This window comes from Daphnia pulicaria, chromosome 1, assembly GCF_021234035.1.
Source record: "Daphnia pulicaria isolate SC F1-1A chromosome 1, SC_F0-13Bv2, whole genome shotgun sequence".
Taxonomy (NCBI): domain Eukaryota; kingdom Metazoa; phylum Arthropoda; class Branchiopoda; order Diplostraca; family Daphniidae; genus Daphnia; species Daphnia pulicaria.
In genome coordinates, this window is record NC_060913.1 from 27,684,672 (window position 1) to 27,705,582 (window position 20,911).

At 42.7% G+C, this 20,911-nt stretch overlaps 3 protein-coding genes across 3 annotated transcripts; 1 reads left to right on the plus strand and 2 right to left on the minus strand.

The window, feature by feature from the left end:
• The first annotated feature begins 62 nt into the window (after nt 1-62).
• LOC124339478 lies at nt 63-2,473 on the plus strand. Its single transcript, XM_046792881.1, has 10 exons — nt 63-522; nt 621-806; nt 882-956; nt 1,029-1,154; nt 1,222-1,338; nt 1,394-1,734; nt 1,800-1,873; nt 1,951-2,040; nt 2,107-2,246; nt 2,319-2,473. Exons 1-10 carry the CDS (start codon nt 445-447, stop codon nt 2,382-2,384), a joined length of 1,293 nt encoding a protein of 430 aa, XP_046648837.1. The 5' UTR covers nt 63-444; the 3' UTR covers nt 2,385-2,473.
• Nucleotides 2,422-12,121, minus strand: LOC124339446 (C3 and PZP-like alpha-2-macroglobulin domain-containing protein 8). The gene is made up of 29 exons (XM_046792879.1): nt 11,989-12,121; nt 11,044-11,384; nt 9,756-9,939; nt 9,515-9,683; nt 9,348-9,421; nt 9,213-9,264; nt 9,013-9,143; nt 7,906-8,085; nt 7,338-7,829; nt 7,057-7,272; nt 6,783-6,977; nt 6,499-6,686; nt 6,260-6,420; nt 6,084-6,197; nt 5,942-6,000; nt 5,701-5,871; nt 5,404-5,634; nt 5,182-5,313; nt 4,949-5,117; nt 4,613-4,884; nt 4,361-4,534; nt 4,159-4,286; nt 3,958-4,091; nt 3,652-3,887; nt 3,421-3,582; nt 3,159-3,355; nt 2,920-3,094; nt 2,744-2,849; nt 2,422-2,673 (listed from the first exon to the last, which is right to left on the minus strand). Exons 2-29 carry the CDS (start codon nt 11,178-11,180, stop codon nt 2,480-2,482), a joined length of 4,833 nt encoding a protein of 1,610 aa, XP_046648835.1. The 5' UTR covers nt 11,181-11,384; nt 11,989-12,121; the 3' UTR covers nt 2,422-2,479.
• A 488-nt stretch (nt 12,122-12,609) lies between these two features.
• On the minus strand, nt 12,610-20,700 carry LOC124339510 (CD109 antigen-like). Its single transcript, XM_046792884.1, has 27 exons — nt 20,359-20,700; nt 18,930-19,116; nt 18,670-18,838; nt 18,525-18,595; nt 18,403-18,454; nt 18,007-18,317; nt 17,444-17,935; nt 17,164-17,379; nt 16,889-17,083; nt 16,645-16,832; nt 16,412-16,572; nt 16,232-16,345; nt 16,105-16,160; nt 15,862-16,032; nt 15,561-15,791; nt 15,357-15,488; nt 15,115-15,283; nt 14,774-15,045; nt 14,542-14,712; nt 14,343-14,473; nt 14,122-14,255; nt 13,827-14,062; nt 13,600-13,758; nt 13,337-13,533; nt 13,090-13,264; nt 12,892-12,997; nt 12,610-12,821 (listed from the first exon to the last, which is right to left on the minus strand). The coding sequence occupies exons 1-27, from the start codon at nt 20,481-20,483 to the stop codon at nt 12,625-12,627; spliced, it is 4,818 nt and encodes a 1,605-aa protein (XP_046648840.1). The 5' UTR covers nt 20,484-20,700; the 3' UTR covers nt 12,610-12,624.
• Between the last annotated feature and the right edge of the window lie 211 nt (nt 20,701-20,911).

The window sequence follows — 20,911 nt, forward strand, 5'->3', positions numbered from 1 at the left end:
TAGCGTCTGTGCGGAATAACAAGCAATCCGCGCAACGCTGGGGATAAACAGCGGCAAATATAATTTTACCAGAAATCACAGACATTAGAACCAGAGACAGGATTTTGTCCACATATTTCCGTGCAAATAATAATAAGAATAAAATATGAAAAAAAGAACCGATTAAAAAAAATTCTAAATTCACGGGTGTGTTCAGCGTCAGCCAATCTATTAAACTGTCAGCTGTTTTTATGACGATATATTGTAGTTGTGTTTGGTACTTTGGTTGGAATTGGAACAGATTTCGTTGTTTAGCCATACTTATCAACTACCAATCACTAGCTGCTGGCATATTACTGTAGCAACATTAACGAGTTAGAGATTAACGTGACAAATCGCCTATTTTTCTTATCGTATCCAAATCTAGCATAACCTCTAGCAAAAACATAGAAAATCGCTTCCAAAATGCAAGTAGCACGTGTGATTGTTTTTGATATACGAAATGCAGAGGCCAACAACCCAAATTTCATTTTCTCAGCCGAAGTAAAGATTTTTAAATATTACTGACTGTACTTTTGCCATAAGGTTTAACTGCATATAGAGTTATTTGGTGACTAACAGCTTCTCTTTCTACTTTCTAGGCTTTGCATGAAGTATCACTTCTTGCTCATGCTGGAACTTGTTCCAACTTTGCTTTTATAAGTTTGGTGCTTGTGGGAGTAAAAGGTTTTGAAATCTTATTAGACACACACCCTTTAGTTGAACTTGATTCTTCTTTGAAGCGTGCCTTTGGGAAGTTGAAGCAACTACTGAAAATATCAAATGAAGTATTTAAAACAAAACTTTGACATTTCATCCATCGAAACAAAGAAATTAATAATCATGACCTTTTTGTTGAACAGAATGCAATCTACTCTGCCAGGAAACCATTAGAAATCATCTTAAATGATTTAGTATTACAGTTCGAGCAAAAATGTGTAATTTTTAAATTATTATCTACTGTCAAAAAGCAGTTCACTTTTTTTTTCTACATATGGCTGAATTTACAGGAGTATTGCATTGCATCCACCCAACTGGAAATTGTAGTTGTAACGGCAACAGATGGAGAGAAAATTCAAAAAGAATTAGATGCATTCCTTTTTAATACCAATTGCCGAGAGTTCAACCAAGTTGTGGTAAGAAAATTATGTTGAATCAATATTTATGATTATATGACTGCTAATGTATATACTCAATGCGAAGGTGCTTCATGTAGCCCCCTCCGAGCTGTTGATGCAGAATCAAATGGATCAAGTATCACGCAGTAAAATAGTTTGGCGGATGTCGGAAGAGGAGAGAGACGCCGAAATATTTTTCAAGGTAAACAATTTCGTTATCACTACACCCTTCTGATGCTTAATTCATTTTTGTTTAGTCTTGGTTGAGTCGTAAGAGGAAAAATTGGAATCTTGAAATGCGTTCCGATGGACAATGCGAGTGGACTTCCAGGATTGACATAGAGGACCTTATCTTCGATGTAAAAGGATGGCCGTATCGAATTTCTGCCAATTTCAACGAGACCAATGGAATAGGAATCTTTGACGATGGGAATATGAAAACCTTGGAGATCATCAAGTGGGTGAGGAATGACGGTGTTCCTGCTTGGTTGATCCATGGAATGCCCAGACGTCTTTTACCGGCAAGCGACCTGTCTCACGACGATATCGTTTTCAAAATCAATAACGAACAATTCTTTTCCCTGTCTCGTTGGTTGGCGTAAGTTGTCAAACGAATTACAAATTTTTATTTTCGCTATATTATGGATACAATTATATTTACAGTAGAGAAGCTCTGGTAGCTATTGTCAAGTTGGAATCCTGCCAGCAAGCCATTGATTACTTTATTCTCACTCCAGGTAACATAATAATAATGATTGCGCCAGTAATAAAACAGAGACAAAATATTTCTTATTCTTTTGAATTTTTGAATAAGGATCCGACGGAAGTTTGCTCATGCGTAGCATCGCTCCACGTGAATTAATACTACCACCTTCGACGTGTCCCCCTGTTACCGACGACCAAGGTACTGATTTATGTGATTATCAGAAATTTATAAGCAAATGAGTAATCGGTGATTTATTATTTTTAGATGATGATGCTGAGTTATTCACTGAAAAAGAAATCTGCTTTGAAGAAATCCAATCTGCCTTCCTCCAGCTTCCTGCTCATACGTTTTCCAGATCAGAGAAGTCTAGCGTCATGGAAGCTGTCGAATTTCACACTGTTACCGTAATTAGATTCCACCACATTGCCTAATATTTTTTTAAACTAATGTTTTATCATTTTTACAATGACGGCCAGGATATCCAGTATACCGGAACTAAATCAAAACCGACCCTTAACCGTCCTCGCAAAGCTCGTCGCTAAATGTGTGTGACCGAAGCAACTCCGCTCATTCCAGATCTTCATACAAAAACGTAAAACTGTATTTTTTAAGTTAAATACATTGAATACTCATAATACTAGGACGTTGACCAGTTAAGGCAAATAATGGCGGATATCAAAAGTGAACAGACTACGATAATAGGATTGAAGCTGACGACCAATGGGGCCGCGCTGAAATAGGGACAGTATGGGCACTGGTAGCTCCCGCAGACTTCGCAAATATCTAAAACGTAGAGCGGAGTAGCGTTGAACACTTGCATTTCAAAATGCTCTGGGGGAAAGCAAGTAAGGAACGTTAGTCGTAATATGACATTAGAGGCAAGGATTGTTTAAATAGTTACCGGGGGAATGAGATTCGTAGACTATGGCCGACCGGTACATTGTCCCATTGGCTACTGGGAACCACCGGCGAATGAGATAGTTGAAGCAAAGCCTCTCTGGACCAACCTGTGGTAATGCAAATAATTATTGAGGGATCAGAGATGGTATTTTTTAGATGAGATGAAATCAGAATTACTTTATCGAATGTCCAAACGATTTTTTCATCACTAACGAAGACGTCTCGAAGGAAGGTGTAATTTTTGTGAATAAGAACCTGATCTGCATCGGACTGGACTATCCTATAGCCGGATGGTAGTTCCACTTCTAAAGTGGTTGACCCACTCACTGGAGCTTCGTCCATCGCCAGCCACCTGTTTTATTTGGGATGATGTCATTTTATTGAACCTTTTAGAAGATTAAGAAGAAAATATTCACTTGACACAAGCATCAACGGTGATGTGAGATTTATTCCGGAAGTGACTGTATGTCTCTTCCACGTACAAGTCAAAGTAGCGTCTTTTTGGAGTGTCCCTTAAATCCTCCCAGTCGATTCCGTATTGAACTTTGAGCTGCAAAACGGCCTGGCCGGCTCCTCGACCGATGACGTTGACATGGCCCCAAACGTTGGGAATCTAAATTCATTTAATTCGACATTTTAATTCCATTAGGATTTAAAAACGACGAAATGGTAACCGACATCCATCCGATGAACAGTGGCGAGAGTGTCGCTGTTTATCCGCATCAACTCCGTAGCATCTGGTGATGCGGATGCTTCCACAACGACACTCATGTCGGTGATGTCACGTAGTCGAGCTCGGTAAGCGTATTCCGTTAGAGCTTCCATAGCGACAATGCTGTCCTGTTATGGCGAAATTTATGGAATCGATCAAGTTGCGGCGAATAATAAAAAATGTTATGAAATAATTACGTAGATGGAAACGAAACCGCCGTCGACCATGCGCATCGTGTTGAGCCAAGTGACGACCCTCTCCTGCAGATCGCCGATTCCATCACGAGCCAAATAGACGAGAAGGGCGTAGGACGTCGCTTCAACCGCCACGGCGTCTTGTTGCATGGGCAAACGCGGCTGGAGGAACGGTCGCTGATTCTCGTAGAGAATTTTATTGGATGGAACCGGCTCCCGTGACCAGTACACCATTCCCTCTATTACGTGATTATGAATTTTAAAAAATTGCCATCTATAAACCTGAAAACAATGTCACTGCCTTCTCACCTTCTTCTCGTCTTAAAATGTGCAGCCGACCGAAGGCAGCCTCTTGGGCTGGACTGCTGGTGATTTGCAACGCATAAGTAACAATCGCTAACTCATACTGATCTGTCAAAATATCCAAAATTCGTTCCAGATAACTGCAATGAATAGACATGAATAATTAACATTTTATATTTGACATTTTTTGAGTTGTTTGTTGGTTACCGAACAGCACGGACTTTGGCGGAAGCGGTGGCCACTTTAACAGCTCCGTCAAGACTTTCGCTGGTGGCACAGAGTGACAAAAGTACATGGGCGGTATGGCCACCCTTAAATGTCGAGTTATACCGCGGCTGCAAATAAAACGGCTATTTTATTATTGAATTTCGAATACATAAAAATGCGAAAAAACTTGAATAATGAATACCAAGAGTCGCCTATCAAGAGGGGAAATGTAATTTTCTGTCTCTCCAAACGAACCGTCGCGACGCTGAAATTGCAGGATCCACTTGACGGAGTTGGTCAACAATTGCTGATCAACATAATAATGATTTTCCCAGTCTTGAAATTGTGACTGGCCCAAGATTCTAATCACCCAAGCCTGTATATAACAATTTGAACAATTTCGTATTAAGATTTCCAAATTCAATATAGATTCTCATCTTTATAAACAACTCACCGTCACCCAGACGCTGGGATTTGAATTTGTGTGGGCGCGAAACGATCCGTCGTGACTGTAGAGACGCATGAGTTCCGCCATTTGGACGTTCATGTCGTTCAATCCGCTGTACAAAACATCCGACACGAGTTGATTCGTCAGCCGGAGATAGTGAAGACTCCACGAAGTGGTGGCCAAGTTGTACAAATTCGCTTCGGTTCCACGAAGAGATCTGCTCAGCATTGAGTTGGTGGTGATGGGCGTAGACGGAAACACGGGTCCAAACACATCGCCTGTTATCGATGTAAAAAAAATGAGTAAACTTAATTTACCAAACCGGAAGAATATAATTCTTACCACACAAAGTAATAGAGGCTCTAGGACTGCCGTAAACGTATCGGCGGAATTTGGAGTAAGGAATGATGGGTGACTCTTCAACCGGGATGTCGAGAAATCTTAGGAGGTGCGCTCGATTTTTCAAGTCCAATAAAAGCGAAGTATGGCGACTGATGGTGGCTCCCTCGGGCTATAAAATTCAATGTTCAAGTTAACTTCAGAAAGCTCAGCAAATTTTAAAAAATTTAACCTACTAAAACTTCCAGTCCGATTTCCAGATTCTGTTCAAAAATGTGACTAAGGACTTGGATTTTGACGGTGATGCTTCCCTGTTCGATCCGAGGTGAGATGGGCATGAACACTTCTGTTGTGGATCCTCCTCTCACCTATTCAAAAATCCCGCGATAGCAAAGTAGCAGTTTAATCATGATAATAATTAATTCAAGCAAACAAATCTTAGTCTTTTTTCAGTTTACCGTGACCATGTGATGTTTTTCGGCGCAGACGAGACTAGGGTGATAGTGGGCCACTTCTCCGTGGGCTTCAGTCTCGACGAAACAATAATCGTCCGACGCTTCCAGTATGATGAGACCCATCGTATCCACCTGGAGATTGTTGATGAAGAGTAGCCGGATGCCAACAGTCTCTCCGCGCCGGATGAAACTGGGCGACTCGACCGAAACGTAAAATGGGAGCGATCCTTCGTACTGGAAACATTTACACAGTCTTTTTTATGGCATATAATTTAAAATTGAATGTTGATTGAATCAAACCTCGACAACATCGTCTAGAACGGCGAAACCCAATTCACGATGGAAGGTGAATGCGGTGAGGAACCAAACTTCGTTGGTTAAAGCCACTGAACGGTCGTTGAAATCGAAACCGTCATCCGTCACTGGAATATCGAACCACGCCCAATCTCCGTCCAGCCAATCGTAAAAATCCTGCGAGTATATTTAGTGTAAAGTTTAATTGGCTGAGAATTGTTTTAATTGTCATGACAAATTTAATTACGTGGAATCGGTTCCTTCTAAACATTCTAAAATCCATCCTGTCATCTTTTGTCAACGGACCTGCATCATCATTCGTCATATTCAAATTTAAAATATTAAGTCAATTTCAAATTTGATGCAGGTTTAATTCAATCAAGACTTGCAGTCATCCTCGTCAGATCCGTCGGTGCAATCCGATTTTCCATCGCAGCGCTGATCCTTGTGGAAACATCCGACGGCCATGCACGGCTCGTATCCATTAGCTTTGTTGCAATTGGCTACAAAAGAATTTTCAAAATAAAATGTTACGTATTAGTCAATGAAGAATTGTGCACTGCACCTGTGTCGGGATATTGACTGATCCTAGCGTCGGTGAAGACTAAAAGGCCGGCCAAATTGAACGTTCGCTTTGTATCCGCTCCTGGATTGGCCGATTTAAAGTATTGACTTTTATCCGCTTTGCTTCCCTCTCGATCTGTCCATGTGATTCCGCTAACTGATCTGAATAATACAATCGAAAATTAACTTTTCCATTATACAATTCTATCTCTATTTTGATTTTTGATTGACTATTCCTACCTGGAGAAAGGTTCCAGTTGATACAGAGCCCGAATCATGCGACTGTAGGTGATTTCGTTGTCCGCCTGGAACATGTAATTGGCCGACCGGATGAGCGACACGCCCGTGAAAGCCCCAGGTAGAGTCCGCGTGACAACCTGCACCGTCAACTTACTGTGATCCTTGGTCTGCACCATGGTCAAATTCGTCTGCATGAATAAATTGCCCACAGCACAGACGGTTTTATTACATCATCTCACTTTTACTGGATATAGCAGCCGATATGTTGGCAAGCATTGACCGACCTTGTAACGGTTAATACTCTGCACTGGAATCGTGACGGAATCGGCCACCAGATCCCCCAGGGGGCTAACCATCATAGCGACTAATTTGAAAGTTGGCGCCATATCGGTCGAGACCGGCACGGAGAAAGTCAACGATTTCGTGGCGTGTGCAAGGGTCTCTGTCGCTCCGTGAACCACTAAACCTTTCGACGAGATCTATACGCGTACACAAAACATTTAAGGAAAAATCTAATAATTTTGAATCGAACAGAAATTGAGTTATTATACAACGTACGACGTAACTGTAGTCTTGGAAAGCAAAATTGCTCCTCAGGTGGATGGTGGCAAAGTGGCCGAGGAGACCTTCATCCGTGCTAGTGGAAACGTGAACGAAAAAATTGCCCGGGGAATAAAAGGCTACGGCCTGCTGGTCAACACTGACTTGATCGCCTTCGTCGTCCTTGTAGTAGGCCGTTATCTTGAGCGAAGTGGCATCTTTTGGCACTGTAAACTATTCAACACAATATAATGAAATCAACCAATTGAAATGTGGAGTAAAATATTTCAAATAAATACACGAAAATGATGAATGCCGAATTGGCGGAATGTCTTGTACTCGGCATCTTCCATTTGCCGATCCATCCAGACGTCGTACTTGTTTCCGTAATAATTCAAATGGTCGTCTGACGATCGCTGGTACTCGCCTTGACGGGGCACTACAATTTCCGGTAGCGTCTTCAATTGGCCGTTGGACGTAGTCGCCACTGGCCGGATGGTCAGTGTAGCTCCGGCCAGTTTCTCCGGAGAAACGGCCTCGTCATCGTCGTACATGAGATAGACGTGCCCTTCGTACGGCATTCCGGGCTTGAAAACGGCCGTTTTGGAACCGCCGAACCGGAATTTGAGCTGGGCCCGGATGATGCGCGTTTCGATGAAACCGTCGCGCGATTCGCCTTCAAAGTGATGGTACAACGTCATGGCGACGCGGATGACCCAGCCGGTCAAACTGCTGACGCCAACGCTCCTCTTCACCTCCTCCAATTGGACATTGTACGTAAAATCGTAAGTCTAAATAAAATTAAAATTTCAAAAATGTTGGATTTTAACATTTCCATATTTAATTGAAGGCTCGTTATTGATTTACCCATTGGTGGAAATCTTGTCTGACGAAGCGGAAGTCGGCCAAGGAAGAATTGACTGGGCGAGCGTAGACTTGGAGAGTCAAATTGCCGCTGGCCACTCGTCCCGGATGGAACGAAGTGGTGACAGCGGCCGTGTAACTCTCGTCCGAGTCCAAAACGTAAGCCGGCGCTGACGGAATGACCTGATTTTACCAAACAGTTATTCAAATTTCTAATTATTCACAAAGGCGCGAAAATTATTCGCGTTTAAAATTTAAAAAAAAAGTTTTAACAGCGCTACCTATGAAAGTTACATACTCAATCGATATCAACTAGATTCTAAGCTTTTAGCGGCTTTTGCGGAATACATAAGACTATAGTTTGGACTATCAACAAGTGACGTTTGGTGCCCCACAGCATATAAGGAACTTGGTGTCGTACGCGTTCGTGGTCACGTTAAATTTCGATTCGAAACTTATCTTTTTTGCGGTTTGTTGTGAATCTACTTGCCTCTAAAATTACATATAATGTTCACTTGAACTGAATCGAAAACAAATTGACATTCAAATGTAACGCACTTTACCCCCTATCATTGCATAATACGCTCGATTGCGATCAAATGCTTTTACACCTTTTATTGTTTTTGCGATGACAACGCTTTCCACTATACACTCGGACTTAATAGTTATCCGGTAGAAGTGCAGCAATTTCTCAGTCGCACGCTGGAAAAGCGGGAAATTCAAATTCAAATTGAGATAAAACCTTATGTACCAATAATGGTCTACGTGATGTAACTTTGAAAATATAAACCTATAAACACCTGCTGTAGTTTGAATCTATTCGTTGTGAGTTTCTCCTGTTTTCTAGTTTTAAAGGTTTGATAGCTCAGCAGTGCGACCGCATTTAATGTCGACACGCATCACGACACCACGAACGTTGTTTCTATAAATAGGCGTCGTCTCGGCAGTCAATAACAAACAATCGGGCGTTGCTACCAAACATTTCGTTATTTTCCACTAAACAATATCCGCTAATATGCTGCGCTGACTAAATTTATGCATTTGTTGTTTAGCGGAAAAACCCGGGAGGAAGACCAAGGTTAGCACGAATTAATAGAAAATGTGAATTACGTCAAAGAATCGGTAGTAGAAGCGCTCGACGATGATGTGGTGATCGTGGATTTGTGACATTGCCTCGACACGGATCGTCCATTTCCCCTCGCTGGGGAATGTCGGCAGCTGGTAAAGTAACGTAATCACACCTTTATACATGGAAGAACAAAAGGTTAATACACTTAAACACATTAAAAGGATAAAATCGGGAAACATACCGGTGGTAGGGTAACGCGACGGCCAGCGTCTCATGACGAAACCTTCGGGATTCTTGATTGTGATTTATATGGCAACGATGGGGAATATAATCAACATCGAGGCTTTTACACAAAGAAACAAGCGAAAGATCTTACCAATATGTAGACGGTGACGGGATCGGAGTACGGTTTCAGGTTCACTAGTTGCGTGATTATGGCACGGAAACGAACTGATCACAGGCACAAGTCAAATAAAAATTTTGATAAAACACCTGAAGAATGTGATTAAAATGCTAATGGTCGAGGTGGATTTTGAATGTTACCTTTCATTTCGTTCTTGTAGATTTTTCGGTTGGTCTGGACTAGAATGGATAGGAAATCTGGATGAAATTCCAAATGGCCGCGCTTGGAAAAAACGGACTTTTGCGGTTGTAAGAGATCGTAGCCGTCCAATTTCAATTGGTACTGGCCGTCGGTCAGCGAACCTGGGATCTATGACAATAAACATAATATAGACCATATGAGATGCTGGCTCAATAAGTTGTCTGAAGCTAGAAAATCAACCTTCAATAAGAGATTGTGGCTAACTCCGGAATCGATGGTTTCTATGGCCGAAGCGATGTGTTGACCACCGTCTTTGGTGATGAGAGCTTTGACTATCAGACCATCTGCGTCCGGCAGAACAAACATGTTGACTCGGTAGACCGTGTTAGGGCGGACGATCTTCGAGGCCGTCGCCACAAAAGTCCTTGTATCCCATAAAATAATCAATAAAAGTATATATACATCCGCTCTGACAGTTTAACCGCAACACTATAAAATTATGGGCACGTCACCCAACCAAATGAGACAATCAAATAAAAGTAGAAACTATATAGGTATACAGCAATGACTCGACAATTTCTTTTTTTCCCCCGACATCCGTACCATCTTATTTGATGGCACGGATGCCGGAACCACTTTTGAATTGAACATAGGCCTAGACTACTACGTGTAGTACTATTTACTAGCTATATGCGCGTCATCATCAAGTATAGCGACGAAAGCTAAATATATTGTGCACATACTGCGTGAAGGGCTTCGTACTTTAAGCGATGATAGTGCGAAATCTAAATTGTAAAAAGGGTGGATGAATAAATGACAATGTGGGTTTTTATTTCAAAGAGTTATTTGCTTCTCATTCAACCTCGAACTCTGAGTCCGACTATTCAATATCAATACAGTAGATTCTCATATAACTTTCTCAAAAGACAAAAAGAAAAATATTTGAATAGCCTTATTTTGTGGGGACGAATTAATCTATCCGATTTTAATAATTCAGTTATTTTTTTTATTTGTAAGCTCAAGTGAAATATTGGTTGTCGGAGTGTCGGCAACTCAATAAACGAATGCGGAGGGGACTATATAGAATACATGTATTGGTATACATTGTATTGGTCTTCCGTATTGACCATCACGGAGGAGCTGTCTAGACTGCCCGGGGCCCAGTCACTCAATTCCGCTCTTGCATTGTGTTCACCTCAAAGATGACGCGAAGGGGAGCAACAAATATTTTTTAAATGCTAATTTTCAAGTCAATACATACGAAGAAGCTCCCTAAATTTGGATATGATTAACGTAAACATACAGGCATGTAAAATATAGACTTAGACAGTGTAGTTCTGATTAATAATCTTCGAAATCATATAGTATGGAAGTAAATGTAAAAGGATCGAAACTAACGTGTGATTAACATAACTCAAAGTTATATAGCTAAATGAACTTACATAATAACTCTGCAGCACTTAAAAAGTAGGGAAATCTCAAGGGCATGGTGGAAACGAAGCCAATTTGATTTAAAGGCTATAATTACGGTTTAACGTTGCTGCCATCCTGCTGTAGAGCGAGAGGTGAATCCAACTGTTGGCCGACATTATCGTCTTGGCTGCTGGCGAGGTCACCGAAGAGAAAAATCCCAACACAGAACATTACCAACACTTTCGATTTCATTTTTTCCCCAGCCGATTCTGAATTTTTTTGATTTTTCTTTTTTCCTCTTTTTAAATTTTGGCGCTTGGAAAAACCCCGAAAACAACAATCACTTTCGAAAATTGTTATATAGCGCTCCACACAACGTGCAGTCGTGAATAATCTAGCCTTTGGTAGAAGTATACTGCGGTTGTCGTGTTACGCTGAAATGTAAATTTCGCCGACCTGGATATAATGACGAGCACAACCAAAAAAACATTAAAAAAAGTTTATGTAATACAGAAGATATATAAGGACGAAACGGGATGAAAGTAACAGACACAAAAAAAAATAGCAAATGAGAAAAAAAAATTTCCAAGAAATTTTCGCAAACTGGTCGACGAGCATTGAAAGAAAGTCGCATATTTTTTAAGCTTACATTCAGTTTGGCGACGCATTATACAACCCGTTTGATAGTCTGTTTTACTCTATTATTTCTTGGATTCTATTATACGCCTGCATGTACACCAACTGTTATATGTACACTATCGTTTGTGACACGTGTGTATTGTCAGCGGTGTGCTGGGGCTCGTTAAACAAAGCGAAAGTTGGCGTAATATTACATCAACTGTGGAGAGCCAAACATTTAAAAAAAGTCGAACTATTGTTTTTACACAGTCAGAATGTAGGACGACGGTTGCTGTGCCACTTTGTGCGGAAGAAAACAAAACAAACTTGATTCAACCACACACAGTTTTTCTATATACTATAAGCTAAAAGTATTGCGGATATTTCTCTGCATAGATTGTTGAACTGATGATGACAACGGTGGCTATAATTACGAGCTTACCGTATGTATATAAGAGATTGAAAAAGTGAGTCTGGCGAGCGACAATGCCACCGAAAAAGGGATAAAAAGAGAAACGCTGATGATGTTGATGATGGGGAGGGCCGACCAGCGGCGCAAAACAACACACAAACACACACACAATAAAGAAAGCGACCGAACACAACGGCGGTCCTACAGTACACTGATGTGAGGAGAGAATAAGCGGGGGATATGTATATACGTGTGTGTCTGTCCAGCAGCCATGAATGCTGAATGCACCGGCAGTATATGTGTGCTGCGGTGTACAATGCAGCAGCAGCGGACAAAATGAAAATGCGGGAGTGAAAGGCAAACATGTATAATATAGAAACGCGCAGGGGGACAAAAAAAAGGGTGGGGCATCATGGCAATGATTCGCCGCTTTGACGGGGTTTGCTTTCAATCACCTGTGTACACATCTGATAAGGGACATGGTATATAGGACGTGGCAATGGCAATGACAAAACTTGCGTTTTATTATTAGACACACCGGAATGTTGTTGCCAGTTGTTGCTGTTTTGCACAAAGTGATTAGTTGCTGGTTGGCGCTGGGTCATTCAACATTCTCTGTCTAATATACTTATAATTGGGCGGATCTGTTTAATATCAAGTCTTTTATTACAGGGATGAATAAGGTCGATGCAAGTAAGCGAAAGCGTTGGCAACGAGAGAACAGAGAATGAGGAAAGGAGATGAGAATGTCGGGAGCGATGCGCTGAAATAGGGGCAGTATGGGCACTGGTAACTCCCGCAGACTTCGCAGATGTCCAGCACGTAGAGCGGCGTAGCGTTGAACACTTGCATTTCGAAATGTTCTGGAATAACAAAAGGAATATTTATCTTGTGAACTATATATACGAGCTCCCTTGAAATGCACATATGTACCTGGCATGTGTGACTCGTAAATGATGGCCGTACGGTACAGCGTCATATTAGCTACCGGAAACCAACGATGGATGGGATATGTGATACAAAGACGCTCCTCGCCCACCTATTTTCATTCAGCATACGTGCGATTAATTTAGGGTAAAATTTTTGACAGGATATGCGGCAAGAGTGGCGTTTTGGTTTTGTTGTTATTACCCGGTCAAACATCCAAATGATTTTACCGCGGCCGATAAACACGTCACGGATGAATGTGTAATTGTTTCTGATGACTAACTCGTTGGCATCGGATTGGATGAATTCGTAACCCGATGGCATTTCCACTTCGAGCGTGGCTGGCCCACTCGTTCTCATTTCATCCGTCGCCATCCATCTAAAATTACAAATAAAACACATTGAGCCTAAATAAAATTGAATAAGAGAAACAGGATTTTCCTATGTATACTTGACACAAGCATCGACGGTGATGTGAGATTTATTCCGGAAGTGACTGTATGTCTCTTCCACGTACAAGTCAAAGTAGCGTCTTTTCGGAGTGTCCCTTAAATCCTCCCAGTCGATTCCGTATTGAACTTTGAGCTGCAAAACGGCCTGGCCGGCTCCTCGGCCGATGACATTTACATGGCCCCAAACGTTGGGAATCTAAATTCATTTAATTCGACATTTTTTAATTCCATTAGGATTAAAAACGACGAAATGGTAACCGACATCCATCCGATGAACAGTGGCGAGAGTTTCGCTGCTAATGCGCACCGGGTCGCCAATTTTGGAAGCCGATGCTTCCACGACGATACTCATGTCGGTGATGTCACGTAATCGAGCTCGGTAAGCGTATTCCGTTAGAGCTTCCATGGCGACAATGCTGTCCTGTTATGGCGGAATTTATGGAATCGATCAAGTTGCGGCGAACCCAAAAAATGTTATGAAATAATTACGTAGATGGAAACGAAACCGCCGTCGACCATGCGCATCGTGTTGAGCCAAGAGACGACCCTCTCCTGCAGATCGCCGATTCCATCACGAGCCAAATAGACGAGAAGGGCGTAGGACGTCGCTTCGACCGCCACGGCGTCTTGTTGCATGGGCAAACGCGGCTGTAAGAACGGCCGCTGATTCTCGTAGAGAATTTGATTGGACGGAACCGGCTCCCGTGACCAATAAACCATTCCCTCTGCGAATGAGTTTAGTATTTAAAAAATTGGATTTCGTAATTTAGAAATTCAAACTTACCGCCCTCTCGCTTAATGCTATGAAGTAAATAAAATGCTGCTTCTTTGGTTGGACTATTGGCAATGGAGAGCGCATAAGTTACAATGGCAATCTCGCTAGGATCCGTTAAATGAGAGATGGCTCGCTCTAAATAGCTAATCAAAATCAGACAATGAATAGATTACATGATGAAAAGATTACATGGCAAGGCATAGTAAAGTTATCTAAAAATTATTACTTACTTGATTGCACGAAGTTCGGCAATCGCAGTGGTCACCCTCATAGATCCCTCAAGGCTCTCTCGGCATTTCATCAAACCAATCAGAACATATGCGGTTAGACTCCCCTTACGAGTACTATTGTTGGAAGAATCCTGCAATCATCCGTTCATTCGTTATAGCGACAAACAATGTACAATCAAATTATCCGAGTCGTCATTACTTTTCGCAATTCTAGTGGGAAAAAGTATTCGTCAGGGTCTTCGAAACTGCCGTCATTCGTTTGATGACTCAAAATCCATTGAACAGAAGTGCCAAGCAGTCGCCTGTCGACGAAGAAATGATTTTCCCAGTCTTGAAATTGCGACTGGCCCAAAACTCGTATCACCCAAGCCTATTCAAAATTGCCATTACGCAGGTATTACATCAAAGGATGTAACACAGAAATAACTCACCGTCACCCAGACGCTGGGATTTGAATTTGTATGAGCGCGAAATGATCCGTCGTGATGGTACAGTCGCATCAGTTCCGCCATTTGGACATTCATGTCGTTCAGTCCACTGTACAAAACAGCCGACTCGAGTTGGTTCGTCAGTCGGAGATAGTGAAGACTCCACAATGTGGTAGCCAAGTTAAACAAAGTCGCCTCGGTTCCGCGCAGAGATCTGCCGAGTAGCGAGTCGGTGGTGATGGGCGTAGACGGGAAAACGGGACCAAAGACATCGCCTGTTAACGATGGAAAAATTTAGCGTAAACTTAATTTACTAGACCGGAAGAAAAGTTGATGTTTCTTACCACACAAAGTGACGGAGGCCCGAGGACTACCGTAAACATATCGGCGGAATTTGGAGTATGGAATGATGGGCGACTCTTCGACCGGAATGTCGAGAAATCTTAAAACGTGCGCTCGATTTTTCAAGTCCAATAAAAGCGAAGTATGTCGACTGATGGTGGCTCCTTCAGGCTATGAAATTCAAATCAATAATGACTCATTATCGTTAGCGTAATGGAAATGATTGCTTTGGTGATTTTCGTACCATAATCTCCAGATCGATTTCGAAAACTTGCTGGCGGATTTGAGTATGAATTTGGATTTTAACGATGATGCTGCCTTGCTCCACCTGTGGAGCAATAGGCAAGTAGACTTCCTGATACGATTCCGGCTTCACCTAGTGATCGATAAAATCAAGAATAATCATTCAGACTACTGTGTTAAAAAGTTAAGACGTTTAGGTACGTACAGCGATCATATGGTGACGCTCTCCGCCGACTAGTTTCGGTCGGTAATGCTCAACTTCGCCATCGTCTCCCGTTTCGACGAAGAGATAATCGTCCGACGCTTCCAAAACGATCAGCGTCATCACTTCTTCTTTGAGATTGTTGATGGCCATCAACCGGACGCCGAGGGTTTCCCCACGATGCACTGCGCTTGGTGATTCCGCTAAAACATAAAACGGCGGCGATCCATCGTACTGTTTGAAACGTACCAAACTGAAATAGAAATTTCCTCAAGAAAACAATCGAATCTTTAGTTGTACGTACCACGACGACTTCGTCCAGCATTGCGAAACCGAGTTCAGGGTGGAAACTGAAAGCGTTAATGTACCAACTGTCGTCGTCGGCGGCTACTTCTCGGTCATGGAATTCTATACCGTCGTCTGTTGTTGGCACGTCAAACCAGGCCCAATCGCCGTCCAACCAATCGTAGAAATCCTGTTATACAATTAAAAGTTTAGATAGTGGAATCGTGATTTAAAAAAAAAAAACGAATTCAAATTTGATTACGAGATTACGGCTCCAACGCATGAGGCGAAATTCCATTTTGTCATCCGCACTAGGGCCTGGAAATTATTCAAACATGAGCAATCGATAAATTATTGGACATTGAACTGTGGAAAGTGAAAAGACTTGCAGTCATCCTCGTCGGATCCGTCAGTGCAATCCGCTTTCCCGTCACAGCGCTGATCCTTGTGGAAACATCCAGTAGCCAGGCACGGCTCGTATCCATTGCTCTGATCGCAGTTGGCTGCAGAAATTAAATTTGCGTTACACAAAATCAAAGAGTTAACCAATTTTGAAATTAAAAACTCACCAGTGTCAGGGTATTGACTGATTCGAGCGTCGGAGAAAAGCAAAAGTCCGGCAAGATCAAAGGTCCGTTTCGTGTCGGCTCCGGGATTGGCTCCTTTGAAATATTCCGTCCGTTCGGCTTTCAATCCCTCGCGGTCCGTCCAAGTCACTCCGTGCACCGACCTGATGGCCAAATATAATCCAACTTTAATCATTTCCTGTTAAACGAACTTATTCATTTAATGAAACCCGTACTTTGTGAATGGTTCCAATTTGTAAAGCGCTTTGAGTACTCGGCTGGGCGTTAGCTCATTGTCCGCTTGGAACATGTAGCTGAGAGTTCGTAATAGAGAAACTCCGAAATATGCACCCGGTCGAGTCCTTGTCACCAGCTGGACAGTCTCTTTCGAATGGTCCCGCACTTGAACTGTAGTCACATTCATCTATCCACAAATTATAGTTGTACTGAAATGAAATAACATTTGAAAAAGTTTGTTACCTTGTAGCGGTTGAAACTTTGGACCGGGATCGTGACGGAATCGGCCACCAGTTCACCGACTGGACTGACGATCATGGCCACCAGTTTGAAAGTTGGCGCCATTTCGGAGGAAACGGGAACTGAGAAAGTCACCAACTTGGTCGGGTGCGGATGCGTTTCAGTGGCGCCGTGGATCATCAAACCTTTCGAGACGACCTGATGTGGAAATTCCCAATTCGTGTCGCATTAAAACAATTCCGAGAAGCCAATAATAATCGTTTCACCGAACAACTTACAACGTAACTGTAGACCTGGAATCCGAAATTACTCCGCAGGTGAATAACAACGTTTTCTCCGAGCTGGCCGTATTCGGTACTGGTCTCAACATGGGCATACATTTCTTTGGCAGAGTAGAAAAGGACGGCCTGGAGCTCAGCGGTGGCTTTATCGCCATCACCATCCTTATAAGTAGCCGATATTCGCATCGATTTGGCATCTTTAGGTACCGAAAACTTTTGATAATAAATCCAAAAATCACCACATGCTGGTTATTATAAAAGATAAGAAATGACCTACGCGGAAATTGTACACGCCAGTAGCGCGAAATTGATTAAATTTGACGTCCTCGATCTGATGTTCCATCCAATTGTCGAACTCGTTGTTATACATTTTACCATCCTCCTGCTTTTGGTTGAGATATTCGCCTTTGGCCGGCACTTTAATCTCCGGTAGTGTCTTCATCTGTCCGTTTGTAGAAGTGACGACTGGTCTCAGAGTGATCGTAGCGCCGGCCAATTTTTCAGACGTCAGGGCCTGGTCGTCGTCGTACATGACGTAAACGTGTCCCTCAAACGGCATCCCCGGTTTGAAAACAGCCGTTTTGGCGCCAGAAAATTTGAATTTGAGTTGAGCGCGGATGACGCGCGTCTCGATTAAACCATCGCGCGCTTCCCCCATGAAATAACTGTGCAACACCGTCGTCACTCGGATTACCCAACCGACTAGACTATTTGATCGGATCGCACTTTTCACGTCGCCCAGGTTAACGTCGTAAGTGAATTCGTGATTCTGTTCACATCAAATTCACGAAAGCAAAATTAACAATTTTACCATAAGGTGTACACTGTTATTTTATGTACCCATGGAAAAAGTTCTTCGACTACAAGTTGGTAATCGTCCGCCGTACTGTTGACAGGCCTGGCGTAAACGTGGACGGTCAGATTGCCATTGGCAACGAACTGTGTGTGGACTGAAGTGGTCACTTCGACCGTGTACGTCTCATCCGAGTCGAGAACGTAAGCAGGTGCCGATGGCATCACCTCGAAGAACGGAATGTAATAGTGCTCGACACCGAACTGGTGCTGGTGAACCTGTTGCATGGCCTCGACGCGGATCGTCCAGCTGCCCACACTCGGAGTGGGTGGCAACTGGTAGGTCAATGACACCACCCCTGACGACACCATTTGTTCAATTGTAATTTGACGCAGATTTTACGCAATCGGAGATGAAAAATAGTCAACCCCCGGATACGTTACCGTTTGTCGGGTTCCGCGACGGCCAGCGACGAACGATGAATCCTTGAGGATCCTGAAACATTTTAAATTACATATTGATCGTATAATAATTAATAACAACTGAATAATATTTAACAACTGACCAAAATGAAGATGGTGATGGGATCCGTGTAAGGTTTTAGATCCATTTGAGTTAAAATGATCCGGAATCGAACTGTTATATGAAATCAAATGAATGTTTAACCCGCCAAAATTCAATCTACTCTGGTTTTTAAAATTTTATTCTACCGGTCATTGCATTGGCAAATATCTTTCGGTTCAACTGGACGATAATGGAGAGAAAGTCGGAATGAAAGACTAGAGGACTCTCCTTGATAAGAACGGCTTTCTGCGGATGCTGGACGTCGTAGCCCTCCAGTTTGAGGCGGTAATCGCCCTCGGAAATGGAAGCCGGGACCTGTACATTTGCATGAATTTGGGATAGTTGAATCTCAATTCCATCGAATTTCCATAGAATGCGGTGTATATTAAAGAGAGAGAAAATGCACTTTGAGCAGGAGATGAGTGCTAGTTCCAGCGTCGACCGAGTCGCTGCTGGCCGAAGCGACGTGCTGGCCACTTCCTTTGGTAATCAGCGCCTTGAAGACCAAATCTGGCGAGCCCGGCAGGACGACAACGTGAACCCGGTAGACCGTATCTGGTCGGAGGATCACCGAAGCCGTGACGAAGAAATTCCTTTATACCAGATTGCAACACTTGTGTTTTAAATCCGTTTGTCACCAGGGCAACAACCCACAGCATTAAGACACATCCTTATACACGGAAATGATCACAAGGATATTGACTTTGTTTGGTGATGAATTGCACAGCGCATCAGACGCATTCCAGCCGAAATTTATTTGCGGTTTTCGGCAAGTCGCCCTTGAGCGTTTCTATGAGAATCAGCCTTATTTCCAAAAAATAAAAATATATAGTGACTATAAGTATATGTGTTGAGGCCTTTTGCCGTGTTACAAAACGGCAAGCGCGTCCGGTGAAGTGGAAAAACGACGAAAGGATATATAATGCTGGACTGGCTTTGACAAATAGATTGCACGGTAACAAGTACAAATAAGAGGGGCACATGGGACAAGCCCAAGGCCCTGGGTTTTTCCCTGCGTTGTAATATTCTTCGCCGCTTATTTCATGACTTTCGTTATTCCTCATTTTGTAATGTTTGTTATTTTTCCTTTTTTATAGAAACCTAAAGGCTTGGCGCAGTCACACTATTTGCAACGCAACGACCGTAATGACGTAACCGTTCGCTCTTGATCTTTTTGTGTAAATACTTTGGGTATTTTCCAGTTCTCGTTCAAATGCATTAGGAATCAAATGTTCGATTCAGATTGGGGTGCGCTCCTTTTTTGGGCTATTCACATCGGACTCAGTGTACGTTTTTCTTGTTTTCGTACTGCCGGTACTACTCAACGACCAAAAGAAACCCAAAAAGAAAAAGCGACAAAAAGTTGCAGGCAGACTAGAGCCAGACGTTATTCAATCCTGCTGCTGGTGTGCTTTTGGGTTCTGTGCTGGAGAGACCCAACTGTACAGCAGCTGCTGCTACGTCATGGTTTCTAGCTCTCTCTATACAACAACCTGGACCCATCAAGGCCAACAACAATAGGCCATTACAAACACTGGAAAATATGCAATATAGGCTTAAGAGTTTCCAAGGTTTATGATCCTTCATTAGTTTCTTGGGAGATGAGTTTGGCGACCTCGAGTGCCGGATGGAACACTTGTTATTATGTCCCGAAGCCCAGCAACAAACGGGAACAACAAAACAGCCAGCAACAACAACTCTCCAGCAGTTATTCGCCATCCATAAAAACGCCAATCAACTCCGGCCAAAGTAGCTCAGAATATTATCTGCCTAAAGGGCGCTATAACTATAAAAAGTCGGATGTTATATACTGGCTCTCTAAACGAGATACTCACGGATGAAGGAGACGATCCTGCTGCTGGAGGAGAACCATTCGGTTGTCGGGTGAAATTGGACTCACGAAGTAGTGACCATCTTGCTGGAATTGGTTGGAAAGCCCAGGCTGAGTGAAGACGGTCATTATCGAATCGATTAATATCACAATCAACAGGACATTCATGATGCGATATCCAGCGGAGAATTCCGGCCAAATTTGGAGCGATTACGAGAAGTAGCTCACGATTATAACACTTCGATTCCAGTTATTATAGTCATGAAAAAAAAAAGAAATTGTAACGGGGGAGGGTGAAAGCCGAACACAACACAGGAGACGAGCGCGTGGTGTAGCCGACAGCAGATCTTTCTGCCAACTGTTTTGTAAAAAAGGTGGGCACCGTTCAAAGCTTCAACTAGATATACAGCAGTCCCGGCTGCAAGCCGGCCAGCACATGCCGCGAGTTAACCGCAAATTACGTCAGAACCTTTACGCCCTCCCCTTATTTCCTCCTCTTTGAGCAAACAAAAGCAATAATTATTATACCAGATGGGGCTGCTGTGTTTTTTTTTATT